General features: G+C 44.1%; 1 protein-coding gene across 1 annotated transcript in view; it reads left to right on the top strand.

Moving 5' to 3' along the window:
* rin (ras GTPase-activating protein-binding protein 2) overlaps nt 1-14,937 on the top strand; it is a 66,387-nt gene that overhangs the window by 21,364 nt on the left and 30,086 nt on the right. The window contains exons 5-8 of the mRNA XM_045748022.2: nt 7,576-7,770; nt 10,855-10,893; nt 11,562-11,699; nt 11,828-12,112. Of these exons, the coding sequence (XP_045603978.2) occupies nt 7,576-7,770; nt 10,855-10,893; nt 11,562-11,699; nt 11,828-12,112 (657 nt within the window). The remainder of the gene's footprint in view (nt 1-7,575; nt 7,771-10,854; nt 10,894-11,561; nt 11,700-11,827; nt 12,113-14,937) is intronic.

The following is a 14,937-nucleotide window of genomic DNA, read 5'->3' as shown; positions in this document are numbered from 1 at the left end:
GGGGGAGGGGGTTGTGCGAGCTAGGAGTAGTTCTTCAGTACTCGGGCTGCATGCACCTAGGGTTACCTTCCCTAGGTGCTCGGTAAGTACTAAATAGTAAGTACTAAAGAGGCAGTTTGCACCGGTAGGGGCACTGGGTACTGCGCAGCTAGTTTTCACCTATCATAGCGGCCGGCTTTGTTCCGTCTGGGTACGCTGTCCTCTTGTGGATTTTTTTTATTCTTTTTGTTTTCCTGCCTAGTGGGGGCTCTGCCTTTGGTTGTCGCATCCCCCCTGCTTCCGGCTCCGAAACTGTCTGAGGGGTTTGGGGTTGGGGTAGGGTTTAGATGGTTTGAGACGCAGGTAGTCTCAGGGGATGCCCCTTCCGGGGTAGCAACAGAGGCATTCAAGTCATTTCTCCCTGCTGAAGCATCTAAATCTGACCAGTGGGTCTCCTTTCTTCCGGCTTCTACGGCTGCGCCGGCCTTTTTCTTTTGAGGCCAGTGCTTTGTGAGATAACTCTGCCTGGGGTCCTGATGTGGTGGTTCCTGGGGCAGGGGAGGGGCTGACTTGGGGAACTTTGGCTCCGTTGGACCCCGCCTGGGGTTTTCTACCCTCTGAGCGGGGCTTACTGTTACAACCCATGTTTTTTTTTCCATCCTGTTCGTAAGAATTGGATTTGGTTTCTACCCCTCCCCGAGTTCGATTCTGTGTCCCTTCGGGTGCTTCAGTCCCGTCTTTCCGGAGGTTCTCGGCTTCCTCACATCCCGCCTCATGTGGTGCAGGAGGCCTTTGTGTCTTACCTCCTGCGCGACCTAGATTATGCCTCATGGATCCGTCTATATTCAGGTTTGGGTTTCCATTTCCCTACTGCATTCGTTATGAGGTTCCGGAGTCATCCTGGCTGGCAGACTGTCCTGTTTTTGCTTTGGAGGCATGGCATACTCTGTCGTTCTCACACCCTTGAGTGGTGTAAGTCATTGATAGTGGTCCAGGTTTTCCTGGGGGGGGGGGGGCGAATTTGAGCAGCTCAATGAGTGCTTGTTCGCCCCTGCCCTTCCTCGGGATGTGGGCGTCGTGCAGCTTCACGTGCAGATTCCTTCCCTTTCAGCTGCACTGGTTGCTGAGGACTTGCACGCTCGTGGCCTGCTGGCTTTGTTTTTGCTTTTTTGCTTTTCTTTTCCCTCATGGAGCTGTCTGTGGACTGGCTTGAGGAGGATATGGAGCTGCTTGGAGCTGTTCCTGGGTCTGGTGCCTTGGGATCGGCGGCATGTGCGTTGTCTGCCTTGTTGAAGCTGTTTGTGCCAATCCTACAGGATGTGGTGTCGCTGTTTTATGCCTCCCGGCTTGCATGTCAGCAGGCGGTGCTTGCTTCCTCCTTGGAATCAGCTTGGGCCCCTGGCTCTTAGATTGTCTTTGTCCTATTTCCCTTGCTGTTTGCTGATTCTGCAGTGGGGCAGCATCTGCAGGCAACTCCTGCTAGCTGTTGTCCGATGTCCGACTTGCTCGTCCCACGGAGGTTCCGGGGGGAGGGCCTTCCCGGAGGGGTTGTGCCAGGGAGAGGGGTTCCACTTGTCGTGGTAGGCCACTGGTGCCAGTTTCGGTGCCTGCGCCACATTCAGACTCGTCATCGTATGGTCGGCGCGGTGTTCACGCTGTGCGAAGCTCGGGTTCTTTTAAGGGGCGTTGGCCCTTTCGCGGTTCGTCCTGTTGACGGGGTCATTGGGGGTAGCTTTGCTCTGTTCGCTCATGCTTGGTCTCACAATTTGTGGGTCTGCGGGTCATTTCCAATGGCCTGTGGTGGTGTTGGGTGACCCCGCCTCCTATGGGGGGGCTCGGGGCTCGCAGAGCCCTGAGCCAACAACAGACGTTGTATACACAGACTTTGCAAAGGCATTCGGCAGATGTGACCATGGAGTGATTGCACACAAAATAAGATCAATGGGTATAACTGGTAAAGTAGGACGCTGGATACTCTTTTCATGTTGAACAGAACACAAAGAGTAACAGTCAATCAAATAAAATTGAGTCCGAGTGCAGTTAAAGGATCTGTACTTCTAGGTACAGTTCTTTCACCACTGCTGTTCCTTATTCTCATATCGGATATAGACATAATTACCAGTCACAGCTTCGTGTCATTCTTTGCAGATGATACAAAAATCAGCATGAAAATTACCTCTGCTGAAGACATTGAAAAACTACAAACAAACATTAACAAAGTTTTCGATTGGGCAGCAGAAAATAACATGATGTTTCACAGTGATAAATTCCAGGAACTCAGATACGGCAAAAATGAGGATCTTAAACATAATACAGGGTACAAAACACAATCGAATCTGCCCATAGTAGGAAAACTGCATGTCAAGGATTTGGGAATATTGTCCAAGGAATGTTGTCCGACGACCTAACGTTTAGGGAGCATAACCAAGCAAGTATTGCATCAGCCAGAAAAATGATAGGATGGATTATGAGAACCTTCAAGTCCAGAGATCCCATCACCATGGTTGTACTCTTCAAATCACTAGTGTTGTCCCGTCTTGAGTACTGCTCAGTACTCACTTCCCCCTTCAGAGCAGGAGAGATTGCTGAAATAGAGCGAATACAGAGAACATATGCGGCATGCATAGACAAGATAAAGCACCTAAATTATTGGGATTGTCTCAAAGCTCTCCAAATGTACTCTCTAGAAAGGAGATGAGAGAGATACCAAATAATATACACATGGAAAATACTGGAGGGACAGGTCCCAAATCTGCACAGTAAAATAACAACATACTGGAGTGAACGATATGGAAGAAAATGCAGAATAGAACCAGTGAAGAGCAGGGGTGCTATAGGCACAATCGGAGAACACTGTATAAACATCAGAGGTCCGCGGTTGTTCAATATCCTACCAGCGAGCATAAGAAATATTGCCAGAACAACCGTGGACATCTTCAAGAGAAAACTAAATTGTTTTCTTCAAGGAATGCCGGACCAACTGGGTTGTGGCGAGTATGTGGACCTGCGGGCCGCTCCAAGCAACAGCCTGGTGGACCAAACTCACAAGTCAAGCCTTTTCTCGGGCCGGGCTTGGGGAGTGGAATAACTCCCAGAATCCCATCAAGCAGGTATTAAGCAGGGCAGGCCTCTTCTCCTGCGCTGTCAGGTCATCTCGAGTGGGTGTGCTTTGGCGTGGTCGAAAGGACGACACTGGGTTTCCCGTCTGTTCCCAGTCCTGTCTGAACCTCTGGGTTCATTGCCCCTCCTTTTGGATGGCTACTGTCCCAGGTCCAGCATCTATTGGAGCCGAACACTTGGATGGTGTCCCTGGACCTCCGGGACACACATTGGCACGTTCTAATGCATCCATTCATTCAGGGACTGGGTCGGTTTTCTTGTGGGACGTATCGCTTACCGCTTTAATTGTCTCCCGTTTGGGTTGAACTTGGCACCTCGCATTTTCAAGCGCCTTACCCGGGTCGTTTTTGTCTCTGGGCTGGGGCTTTGTGACCAGTGCTCACCAGGCCGGCCAGAAGCGATGGGGTTCGTCGTTCCGTCGAGCCCACAGCACAGTGTGGGAGTTCGCGGCGATGTGGCATTCCCTTCGGAGGGTTTGGGTCGCCCGTGGATAGACGATCCAGCTCCATTCGGACTGCTTCCCGGTGGCTCATTGTCTGAACTGCTAGGGTTTGATGCAGTCCTTCGCTCTGGGGCTGGTTGCTTTGGGTGACTGCTGAGTTCTTAGGGTTTTGCTCTCCTGGCAGTTCACGTTCGGGGGGTGTCCAATATTGTGGCGGATGTTCTGTCTCGGTTCGTTTCCCTGTCCTCAGAATGGACGTTCTTCGCAGACTCCTTCAGTTAGTTCTGCCAGATGTTTGGGTGCCCGGAGGTGGACCTCTTCGCGTCGGCGTGGTCATGGCATCTTCGGTATATGTGGCACCCTTTCCAGATTGCGAGGCTGTCGAGGTAGATGCCTTTCGCCAGGGGGGGTTCCTGTACCTCTTTTCCCCAGTTTCGCTGTTGCTCCAGGTCCTGGCTTGTTTGGAGACTTAACAGGGGGGAGTCATCCTCTTGGTCCCATGGGGGCCGGCCCAGCCTTGGTTTCAGGTGCTGCATGCTCGGTGTTTGAACCCGAAGGTTTTTCCGCGGCTCCACCTCGTTGAGCAGATTGGTCCGGTCCGTCACGTGCCTGGTTCGATCCTCTCCTAGAGTCTTCGCATCTGGTCTTTTTGACTCAACATCGATCACCATTTGTATGGTGATCAGGTGGCTTAGCTAACCCCTAAACCGCACAAAACGTCATATGAAGTGTGATCTTGAGCTCAGTTTTTTAAGCTTTCTGAAACTCACTCAAATGTTTTGTGCATAATCTACTAGGCAAATACCCCAACTTTGTCTAAATGATACCAGTGTAACTTGAAAAACAAGAAAATAAAAAATAATTATAAAATTAAATATTAAGAACTTCAGATTTTGAAAACGGCTGCAAAAATATAAAAATATCACCAACTGTTCATTTGGTGTTATTATGCTCTCAGAATACCATATGATCTTTATTTTCATATATTTATAATATAGGTTTTCAGTATAGTTTACTGTAAAAAAAAATTGTCAATATGGCATTTGAAATATGCGCAAATTTAGACAACAAAAATTTATAACTCCAAACATTTAGAGTTTATGAAAATCACTTCTATAGGGATTGTAGAATGACAGCTGTGCACACTTATATGTAAAAATGGTGAGAATCAGTCAGAAACTAGATTTTTGGATACTGAAGTAAGTTGAAATTCTAGTTATAGATATAATTGAAGTTGAAGTTTACGACAATGAATAAGGCAGTTCTAAATCATGAATTTACTTGTATGTTGTAATAAACATTGTTTGGCATTCGTACTCAAGTATGTGAAAGTTGTAGGTCAATATGTGTTGAAATGATGTCAAGAAAAAAAATCCCCCCCCCCCTCCCCCCCCTTTTTTTTACGTGCAGTCAGGTGTGTAAGTTTTATGCAAATCGTCCGAAAAAAAAAGAAAAAATTTTTTGGAAAAAAATCAATTTTTTTTAACTTAAATTTTTTTCCAATTAAACTAATTATAATATTTGTTTAATATATGCTATTGTGATAGCAAAGAGTTATAGCTATGATTTCAGTTGACACTTTTGTTTGATAATCGTTTTTGACCATTTTGGCATAATTTTCACACCTACTTCAATATTTTTTTCTCCCTTCCTATTTATGCTACGATGCTGAAACTTGGACCAGATGAAACACTTTTCATTTAGAACTTGTCAAAAAAGTTTGATTGAAATGGAACGAGTTTTCATTTATTGCATTTTTGGAACCAAACTCCTCCTTAAGGCTAGCCAGCTTGCGGTCTATCCCCGTGCCCATGACGTTCATAAGTTCGTTGCTCTTGTTGCTGTCTTTTGCAACATGTCGTGGGCTGACATTCGGACGCAAGGCTTTTGCCGGTCGAACAGGGGCCCTGGCTGCTCGTTACCATGTGAACATTACTGGGCCCAGTCGTGCCTGTGTCGCTTTGGGTCGGCGGTTGCAGCCAGTTGTCTCGACTTTGAGATGAGGAGTGAGCAGCGACCGCCTCCCGGGTAAGTCCCTAAGTTGTTTTTTTTCCCTCTGTGGGGTAGTTAGCTCCGGGGAGCCGAAGGGGCTCCCCTCTTCCCCAGAAAATCAGCGTTGAATGTAATAAAACGCTATTTTCTGGGTGAGACCTGGAGCCTCCCCAGCATCCCTCCCTCTGGTCGGCAATTTTTTTGCGTGTTTTTGACATCCAGCCTAAGAACTAAGGGTGGATAACCGGTGTGAGGGGTCTGGGGTTTCCCCTTCCGGGGAGGGGGGGGGGAGCTATGCAGACAGCGGCGTGGCGACGTGTGATATCATGATTGTTTGCTCGTTGCTTTTAGGGGAATTCTATCCACTTGTTCGGCTTTTGGTAGCAATAATTTCACCAGAATAGGGGTTTGTTTTGGGATGCTTTCCTTTCTGTGTGCCTGACCCGGTCGATGGCAGACATAGAATGCTTCCAACCACACGGGGGTTTCTATAAGCTATTGCTCCCCTTGCCTCTTCTGAGGGGGGCAAGGTTCTGGCTCGTGGTCCTCGGTAGGCCCATAAGAACTCCATACACATGACTGATGCCAAAGTCTGACATTAGCACATCAGCCTAGTAAGCTCCGGGGAGCCTCCGGGTACTCGCCCAGAAAATGGCGTTTCATCACATTCAAAGCTTTTTTTTTTTTTTTTAGGATTTATTTCAATACACTGGCTTTATTTGCACTGTTGTATCATGTATTGGTACCTGTTATGATAGCGACATTTATTTGTATGTGTGCAGTAATATTTGGGTGCTGAGGTTTACAAAACAAGTAAATATTAGAAATTTTATAGATGGCAGTGCCAGCCATTGCCTCTGTCATAAATGGCACTGACCCATGTGCCTTGGCAGTGCCATAACAGCACTGTTATATGTGAGTAGTTGTGTAGTGGCACGGTGTGGCACAGCGTCGCATCAGCTTTTCAACAGTTCTCTCCATGCTCCAGCTGGAGGAGTCACTCATTCCTCACTGCTTGTACTCCTATTGTGCACATTCTCCTGCCATTTTACTCTTCCATGTCTGTTTTGTACGTTGTCGTGAAAATGTCAACAATAACAAATAGCAATAAAACACCAGAGGAACAGCACGAAAGGCAATGAAATGCAGTACCGCACCACAGCTCCACCCTGTGTGAACAATGACTGATGGTCCTATGATGCAGTACCGCACCACAGCTCCGCCCTGTGTGAACAAGACTGATAGTCCTATGATGCAGTACCGCACCACAGCTCCGCCCTGTGTGAACAATGACTGATGGTCCTATGATGCAGTACCGCACCACAGCTCCGCCCTGTGTGAACAAGACTGATAGTCCTATGATGCAGTATCGCACCACAGCTCCGCCCTGTGTGAACAAGACTGATGGTCCCCTCACATACAAACCTTCCTCTTGCCTGAGGCGATGTTGAAGTCGCCAACAAATAAAAAGAGCATATTATATAGTCTTCAGATTTTTTTCTGAAAATGCCAATTGTTAGAACAATCAGGTATGGCCGCAATGACGAGACAACAATGGTGGACAGTTTTGCTTTGGGGGGAGTTATTTACTTGCAAAAGATAATTATTTAAGCGACGAGATTTTCACAAATGATGCCAGAAGCTACGAGATTTTCACAAAAATTTTCCATTAGAGTATTTTTTGATTTTTGGTCAAAATAAAAGCACCCCTTAACAAAATCATAAATGAACAATATAACAATCCATGTTATACAATACTCACAGTGAAAACATCTTTAGAATATGAACTCACCCCACAGTAATTCAGATATTGGATATTACTTCAAACCTGTCAGATTTTGACAGAAATTGACAATACAGTATGCTACAGTATAATATATGGAGAAAAGCTCGAGTTATGGATGACATCCTGTATACCTAAAAATACGTAGATATTTGCCCACTACAGTAGGGTGGTATTAAATATCTGGCTTCTTCTTTCGATGCAGTAAATGATCATGAATTTTACTAATATTCCTTGTGATTGACTTGTGTTTTGTCAGGTGTTCATTGATGGAGAAGGTGGGGATGAGGCTGGGAGTGAAGTTGAAGAAGACATTGAAGCTCCAATGACACCTCAGAATTTTACTGCTCCGTCTGCGACGGTAAATGGGTCAGCTCATCCTCCTGAACCAGAACCAACACCACCTGCTGCTCCCCAAACTCCAGTAGCTCCACAAGTTCCCACTCCAGTTCCAGTAAGTGTGATCTTCAGGTATTAATAATGCCTGCATTGTAGTTGACCAGAGGCTTAGTAGAATAAATTAGACAGAAAAATGGGGGGGGGGAGACCAATTGAGAGATGAAGGCAGACCAATTTTTAGTAATGGCAGATGGCTATTTTCTTTTAAAATACAATTTTGGATCCAATATCTAAATACAATACAGTATATTAGATATGGTATTGGCTAACAGGGAGACACTAGTAAATAGCAACAAAATATGGAGTAAGTTAAGGAACAATCGAAAGGAATTTTATATCATACCAGACGTTGGAATCAATCTGGGTGATGCCCAGACGTCTAACCCTCTTGCATTTTTAAGTCGTTTTTTTTAACATTTAGACAGCTACTGTCATTGTATGATGGCTTAATAAAATGTAGTTATGGTCGTGTGACAGTTTGTGTCATGTTTAATACGGATATATGGATAGACCATATGCATAGAGCCTGTCCTAAGGCAAGCTCGGGGAGTAGAGAATTCCCGAAACCCTCGCCAGGTATGCTCCAGTTCCAGTATCTCTATAGTATCTCCCAGCTGTTATGGGGGCCACTAAATAATTTTAAGTGTGACATCCTCCAGCTCTGGTACAGCTGATCCCCACAAAATCCCCAAATCATACGATGATTGTTATTTGTTCCTGGACCAGCATGAAGATCTATACCGTGTAGAGGTTTGATTATTTTCATGCTTTTGCATACAATTCTTTAGTTTTAAATATAGCTCATGAAAAATATAATTAAACATTTTGTTTGTGCTTGACTCCCATCACTGTGTGGGAGTCACTGATGCCTAGTGGCAAAAAGAATGTTGACCCAGACTAAAATATGGTAAGATAATGATTTTTTCCTTTTTCATAGATACACCTTTTTATAGGGAAAACTAGTTACTTTGATTTTTTTTTTTGAGATATATACAAGAGTTGTTACATTCTTGTCCAGCCACTAGTACGCGTAGCGTTTCAGGCAGGTCCCTGGAATACGATCCCCACCGCGAAGAATCGTTGTTACAACCATTTTACAAGTACACATTTTACTGTTGCATTAAACAGAGGCTACAGTTAAGGATTTGCGCCCAGTAAATCCTTCCCGGCCAGGATACGAACCTATGACAAAGCGTTTGCGGAACGCCAGGCGAGTGTCTTACCACTACACCACGGAGACTGTGTTTTAATCTTTGCATTGCACAAGGGTACATTGGGCATTATTGTATGTGCACAAAAAATAGTATTCAAAACAAGATTTTTGTTGTATTTTTATATTGATAAAAACTATGCCTTCAGCATAAAGTGTCCCAAAAATCATTTAACTTTTCAAGGTAGAGGATGTTTTAAATGAGACCTCGTGCACCAATAGGGAACACAGCATGCCCGCGGGTGGGGGTTCGAATGTTGGCTAAGTAAACATCTTACGGGTGTTATGTGCACCATGAGTCGAACTTCTTAACACTAACGATACAGCATTGCGTCGTCCGAACAGCAACAGCAGTTCCACTAACGACGCAGCATTGCGTCGTTGGTGCTATAAAGTAGTGGCATTTTCGGGAAGGTCTTGTCGTGGTTTTGGACTTTATATGCTTATACTCTTGTAGGGAATTTCATTGTGAATACATTGATACCAAAATTACAGATCTAGGACCAGAATTGAGGTAACAAAAGTTGAAAAGAGTATAACCATTTTATTGCTCTTTATTAGTGCTCGGCGTTGTATGGGGTAATGCTCCGTCACTTACTCTGCTGTGGATGGTATGCTGGGCTTTTGGACATTATATGCATATACTCGTGTTGGAAATTCTATTTCAAACACAATGATCCCAAAATGAAAGACCTAGGACAAGATTGAGATGTCCAAAGTGAAGAGAGAGTATTGCTCTTGTAAATGTAAATAAAATTACATTTTATTGCTCTTGTGCGCTCCTGGGTAAGACACTCACTTTCTCGCTGGGTGTTTGGGCTTCATATGCATTTAGTCCTGTAGAGAATTCTTTTGCGAACACATTGATACCAAATTGAATAACCTAGGATGAGAATTGAGATGACAAAGTTGAAAAGATGTGCACTTTTCAGTATTACTGCGCTCTAATGTAATGAGAGGTACCTTGGGTTGGCGTAGCCCTCTCTCTGGTCCACGTTCATCTTGTCGGAGGGTGGAACACACTGCATTTTTTTTACTTTATATGCATATACTCCTGCTGGTAATTCTATTGCGAACACATTGATACCAAAATGAAAGATCTAGAACGAGAATTAAGGTGACCAAAGTGAAGAGTGTGTACACATTTTATTGCTATTGCACACTCCCAGGTAACTCGCTCTCACTTTCTCTGTTTGCTGTGAGTGGTAAGCCGGGCTTTTGGAGTTTATATATGCATTTAGACTTGTAGAGAATTCTGTTGCGAACACATTGATACCAAATTGAATATCTTAGAATGAGAATTGAGGTGACAAAAGTTGAAAGGAGTATACACTTTTCAGAATTACCGCGTTCTCCCTCGCCCTCCCGCAGAACACCCAAACCCACCTGGGGTAGTGCAGCGCTCACGGGCCCAAAGCACGAAAGTGTTAAGATGGTATACACTCTTCAAGGGTTAAATATAGACATGATATCTGCAATGTACTCTGGTACCCATACACCAGTCAAGGGTTGAGAGGTAGGAGCCTAGCTCATCTCCCGCAAATTCAAATAGGCAAGTACGGCTAGACGAGAACCATCGCCTCTCGCCATCCATCGCAGCCGAACTCGTTTTATCTGCATTCCTAACATTATCTGCTAATTAGTATATCTCAAAATTGCTCATGTTCTAAAAACATGCAAGCCTAAGTGTACATGTTAAGATTGGCTATGATAATTACGTTTGTGATTTGTTCACACGTGTTTTAATTTCATATTTGTATTGCTAGATAATCTGGCATAAGACCATGTACCCACTTCGATATTCTGCTTTTTATTTCATATATTTTAATTACATGTGTTATTGCCAGATCTGTGCATTTTTATATTCTTGAATGTACATTCTGAACACACATTTGACTAGTTTATTGAATTTACAATTTGTTTTCACAGACTGAGTGGGGAAACCAAACATCACAGACTTTAAGGGAGGTAAGTACCACAAGATGGTGATATTAAATTTAGTTTGGATATGATAATTGAATGTTGAGGACTAAGTTACTCCTTCAGACCTGGCACTCAGAAATTTCTGGGATAATGTCCAGTTGGCACTTTTCTTTAAGTGTTTGACTAGGATTCATTTTGTTTTACATAGAGTAAGTGTATTCTTTTAATATATACAAATTTTACATTTTTATGTAAAATGATAGTGGTCTAAATAATCTGTTACAAGACCAAATGAGATTTAGATTATATAATCATAAATTCAAGGAAACCCATAATTCCCAATTGATTTTTTAGTTGAAACTCCATTTTTTAAGTGCAGTTTTTACATGTTTTAAACCTCAAAATGTTAGTTATTTTTATATTTTCTTGGCCACACAGATCATTGATCATTTGCCAATTTTTGTTAGAAATGCTTGGTTATTGATGTGCAAATTAAATTTACGCACACAATTGTGTGTGTAAATTTAATTACACATCCAGTGTTAACTAGTAAGTGAAGAGTGTGTCTGTACTCTTGCATGGTGTCAATTGACACAATGACTCCACCACATGGCTTCTCCTCCAGCTTATGAAGCCACAAAATACGCAGGACTTTGATATTTATTTTAACCCCTCTCACAGACTAGGTGACAATCTAAGATATTTCCATTTAGGTTGTAGCAGTGCCAGCTTCTGTAAGCTGTGCATCAGTTGTGACGAGTGCACCCATTGTTGCTCCGCCTTTGTCTCCAACACCTCCGGCACCAACTACAACAGAAATTGTACCCGAAGCTCCTCCTACTCCAGAAAAGGTGATTTAATCTAATTGTTGAGAGGTTTAATTTAAATTCAAATATGTGGTAGAATATTATAGTTGCAGAGATAAGTATAATTTCTGCTTAAAGAATAATGTGATTTAAGGACAATTATCTCTGGAAAGGATGATGAAGGTTGGGGTACTCCTGTCTCTGACGGTTGGGGTGGCTCTTCAGAACCCCAGAGCACATCCTGGGATGAACCAGCAGTTCCACACAAGGAAACCCCTGATCCAGACCCTCCCCAGCCTGATCCAGTTCAACAACCAGTATCAAGTGAACCCAAAACATATGCAAATTTGTTTAAGAGCAATCAAGGATATGGTGGCACACCACCACCTACATGTGCAGCCTCTCACCCACCTTCCACACAGTCAACACCACCTGCACCCCACCACAATCAACAGCTTGTAAGTGTTGTACAATTATAATTTACATTCAGTTTTATTGTATGAGCTTGATCTTAATCTATAAAAAAGTGTGATGGTTCTCTAAATTTGTCTTAACACTTTTGTGATAAATGAGAAGACAAAATTTAGCAATATGCTAAATACATATACACGTTAATTGTGCCTATGGCACCTCTACTCTTTACTGGCTCAATTTTGCATTTCCTGCCATATCGTTCACTCTAGTATGTTATTTTACTGTGCAAATTTTGGACTTGGCCTTCCAGTATTTTCCATGTATGTATGTATGTGTGAGATACCTCTATGGTACCTGTGTGTGATACCTCATCATCTTTCCAGGGAATACATTGAGAGCTTTGAGATGGTCCCAATAATTTAACTGCTTTATTGTGTGTGCTGTATATGTTCTCTGTATTCCCTCTGTTTCAGCAATCTCTTCTGCTCTGAAGGGGGAAGTGAGTACAGTACTCAAGGTGGGACAGCACAAGTGATTTGAATAGTATGACCATTGTGCTAGGATCCTTGGATTTCAGTGTTCTCATTTCATATAATTTTTCTAGCCGACATTATATTTACTTGGTTATGCTCCCTAAATGTTAGGTTATCAGATGTCGTTATTCCCAGATCCTTTTTATGTTGATTTCCTTCTATGGGTAGATCTGATTGTCTTGTACCCTGTATTTTGTTTAAATTCTTGATTTTTTCTTTACTTAACCACTGCTGCGCCGGCCAAGAAAACTCCTTTGCCCGAAAATGTGTCGGCCGACACATGATGTTGATAGAATATCGGAAGACTCGATAAATGCCATGCATACAAGGGAGGGGCACACATGTGCTTCCTCACACCTCCAGTAACTATCCTCAATCTTGAAAGAATATCCTGAGAATATCCTGAAAATACACTTTCCTTTCATGGGCTTAGTAACATGTTCCAGGTTATCTTGAGGTTGTCTTGAGATGATTTCGGGGCTTTAGTGTCCCCGCGGCCCGGTCCTCGACCAGGCCTCCACCCCCAGGAAGCAGCCCGTGACAGCTGACTAACTCCCAGATACCTATTTACTGCTAGGTAACAGGGGCATTCAGGGTGAAAGAAACTTTTGCCCATTTGTTTCTGCCTCGTGCGGGAATCGAACCCGCGCCACAGAATTACGAGTCCTGCACGCTATCCACCAGGCTACGAGGCCCCTCTTACTTAGACCTTTGAAACGATCCTAAGGCTCTTGGCTTTAGGAACGTGTAGGGCAGCCATACTATGATCCACTGAAAGTTTGACAGGAGCAAGTGAATGATTACCATTATATGCTACAGACGAAACACCTAACTTAATACAGTTGACAGCCAATCATTAACACGGCAACCTAACTGCCGGTATGCAAAGGGATCACAAGAGTTCCAACTGGATACTCGGGTAATGATGATATGCAATAAACACAATGGCACTGTCAATGGGACAGGCAATAACATGCACAATAATAATGTCACACAATAACTAAATGTGTGGTGTATGTGAAGCTCACGTTCACAGGCAAGTGAAATGCAGTGATACCACGCATTCACCGTCGATTCACCTATACCCTGTGACAGGTATGAGAAGATGAGAACTGTGGTTGATACCTCAGATCAACACAGACACAATAAAACAATGACAAGATCTTGTACTTACAGGTGGGGGTACCTCTCTTATTTACTCAGGCACATTTATACAAGCACTCGTAGGTGGCCTGATAGCTGGTTTCGCTCGTAGACACGGAGGGTACTCGCAGTAGGGTGTGCTGTATGCTTAACAGACACACACGCACATACACACTGGTACTGGCGGTGAGTAAGGTGGTGACGTCACGTAGTACAGTGAGGGCGGCGGCGGGCGCTCGAGGCTACACGCTCGGGACAGAGTGGCTGGCGGCTGCAGGTTATTATATGGTACCATGCAGGTACACTTGTGGTAAAGTCACACACAGGTTACTTAGGCGGCGGCACTGCTTTAGTTCACTCTAAGTCACTCACAACGATCTTTGTCACCAGGGGTTACCTGATACCAGTCTGTTTCGCTCTGGTGATTTTGTCACTATAAGCTTCTGAACAATATATTCACAATCGTGATTCTGAGCGAGTGTGGGTGTATCGAAAAGACGCTGAGTTAACTTGACGTTTGAGGAATGGACGGAGTTCAGTCTATTGGCCGTTAGACAGAACAGGACACGTCCTCTGTGTAAAGGCTCCCTCACGTGAATCCTTTTTCCTGAGGCTCAGAGCGTCTCGTGGGCACACGACACAAAAGGTTACAATTTGACCAATAGCATAGCAGTAGATGAGCGGGAACCAATCATAATGACCGTTCGATGATCAGTAGGAGTGGTGACGTCATGAACACGTCACGACCACGTCATAGCTGTTACTCTCCATCGCGCCGGTTGAAGTTGACCCCAGGGTCACACTGTCGCCTCGCAGGCGTCTCTCACGCTGGCACCAACCAATGTACTCATTGACCCTTGGTGGCAAGTATGCTTAACTTCCCTGTATCTACTTCCTGCCTGGACATACGGCGGCCTCCGTATGATGCAAGTGTTCCTGGTTAAGTGGGCATTCTGGAGATACCCAACATGCCAGGTCACTATCCAGGGTTAAGAGAGATGGGCTTGTGCACGTAGGTCTCTGCACTGCAATGAGCCATTCCAGTCAGCTGTGGGAGAATCTTGAGAAACCATATTCTCACAATGCTTAATGACAATTTGCTGTCTTGTTTTAGGAACATCCTAAAACAAAGACAAAAGCAATTGTCAATAGATAAGTTCATGCAAAAGGAGAGAAAAGAAGAGCCAGTGATA

This window comes from Procambarus clarkii, chromosome 24, assembly GCF_040958095.1.
Source record: "Procambarus clarkii isolate CNS0578487 chromosome 24, FALCON_Pclarkii_2.0, whole genome shotgun sequence".
Taxonomy (NCBI): domain Eukaryota; kingdom Metazoa; phylum Arthropoda; class Malacostraca; order Decapoda; family Cambaridae; genus Procambarus; species Procambarus clarkii.
The sequence above is the reverse complement of the archived record's forward strand: the minus strand, read 5'-3'. Positions and strand labels throughout refer to the sequence as shown.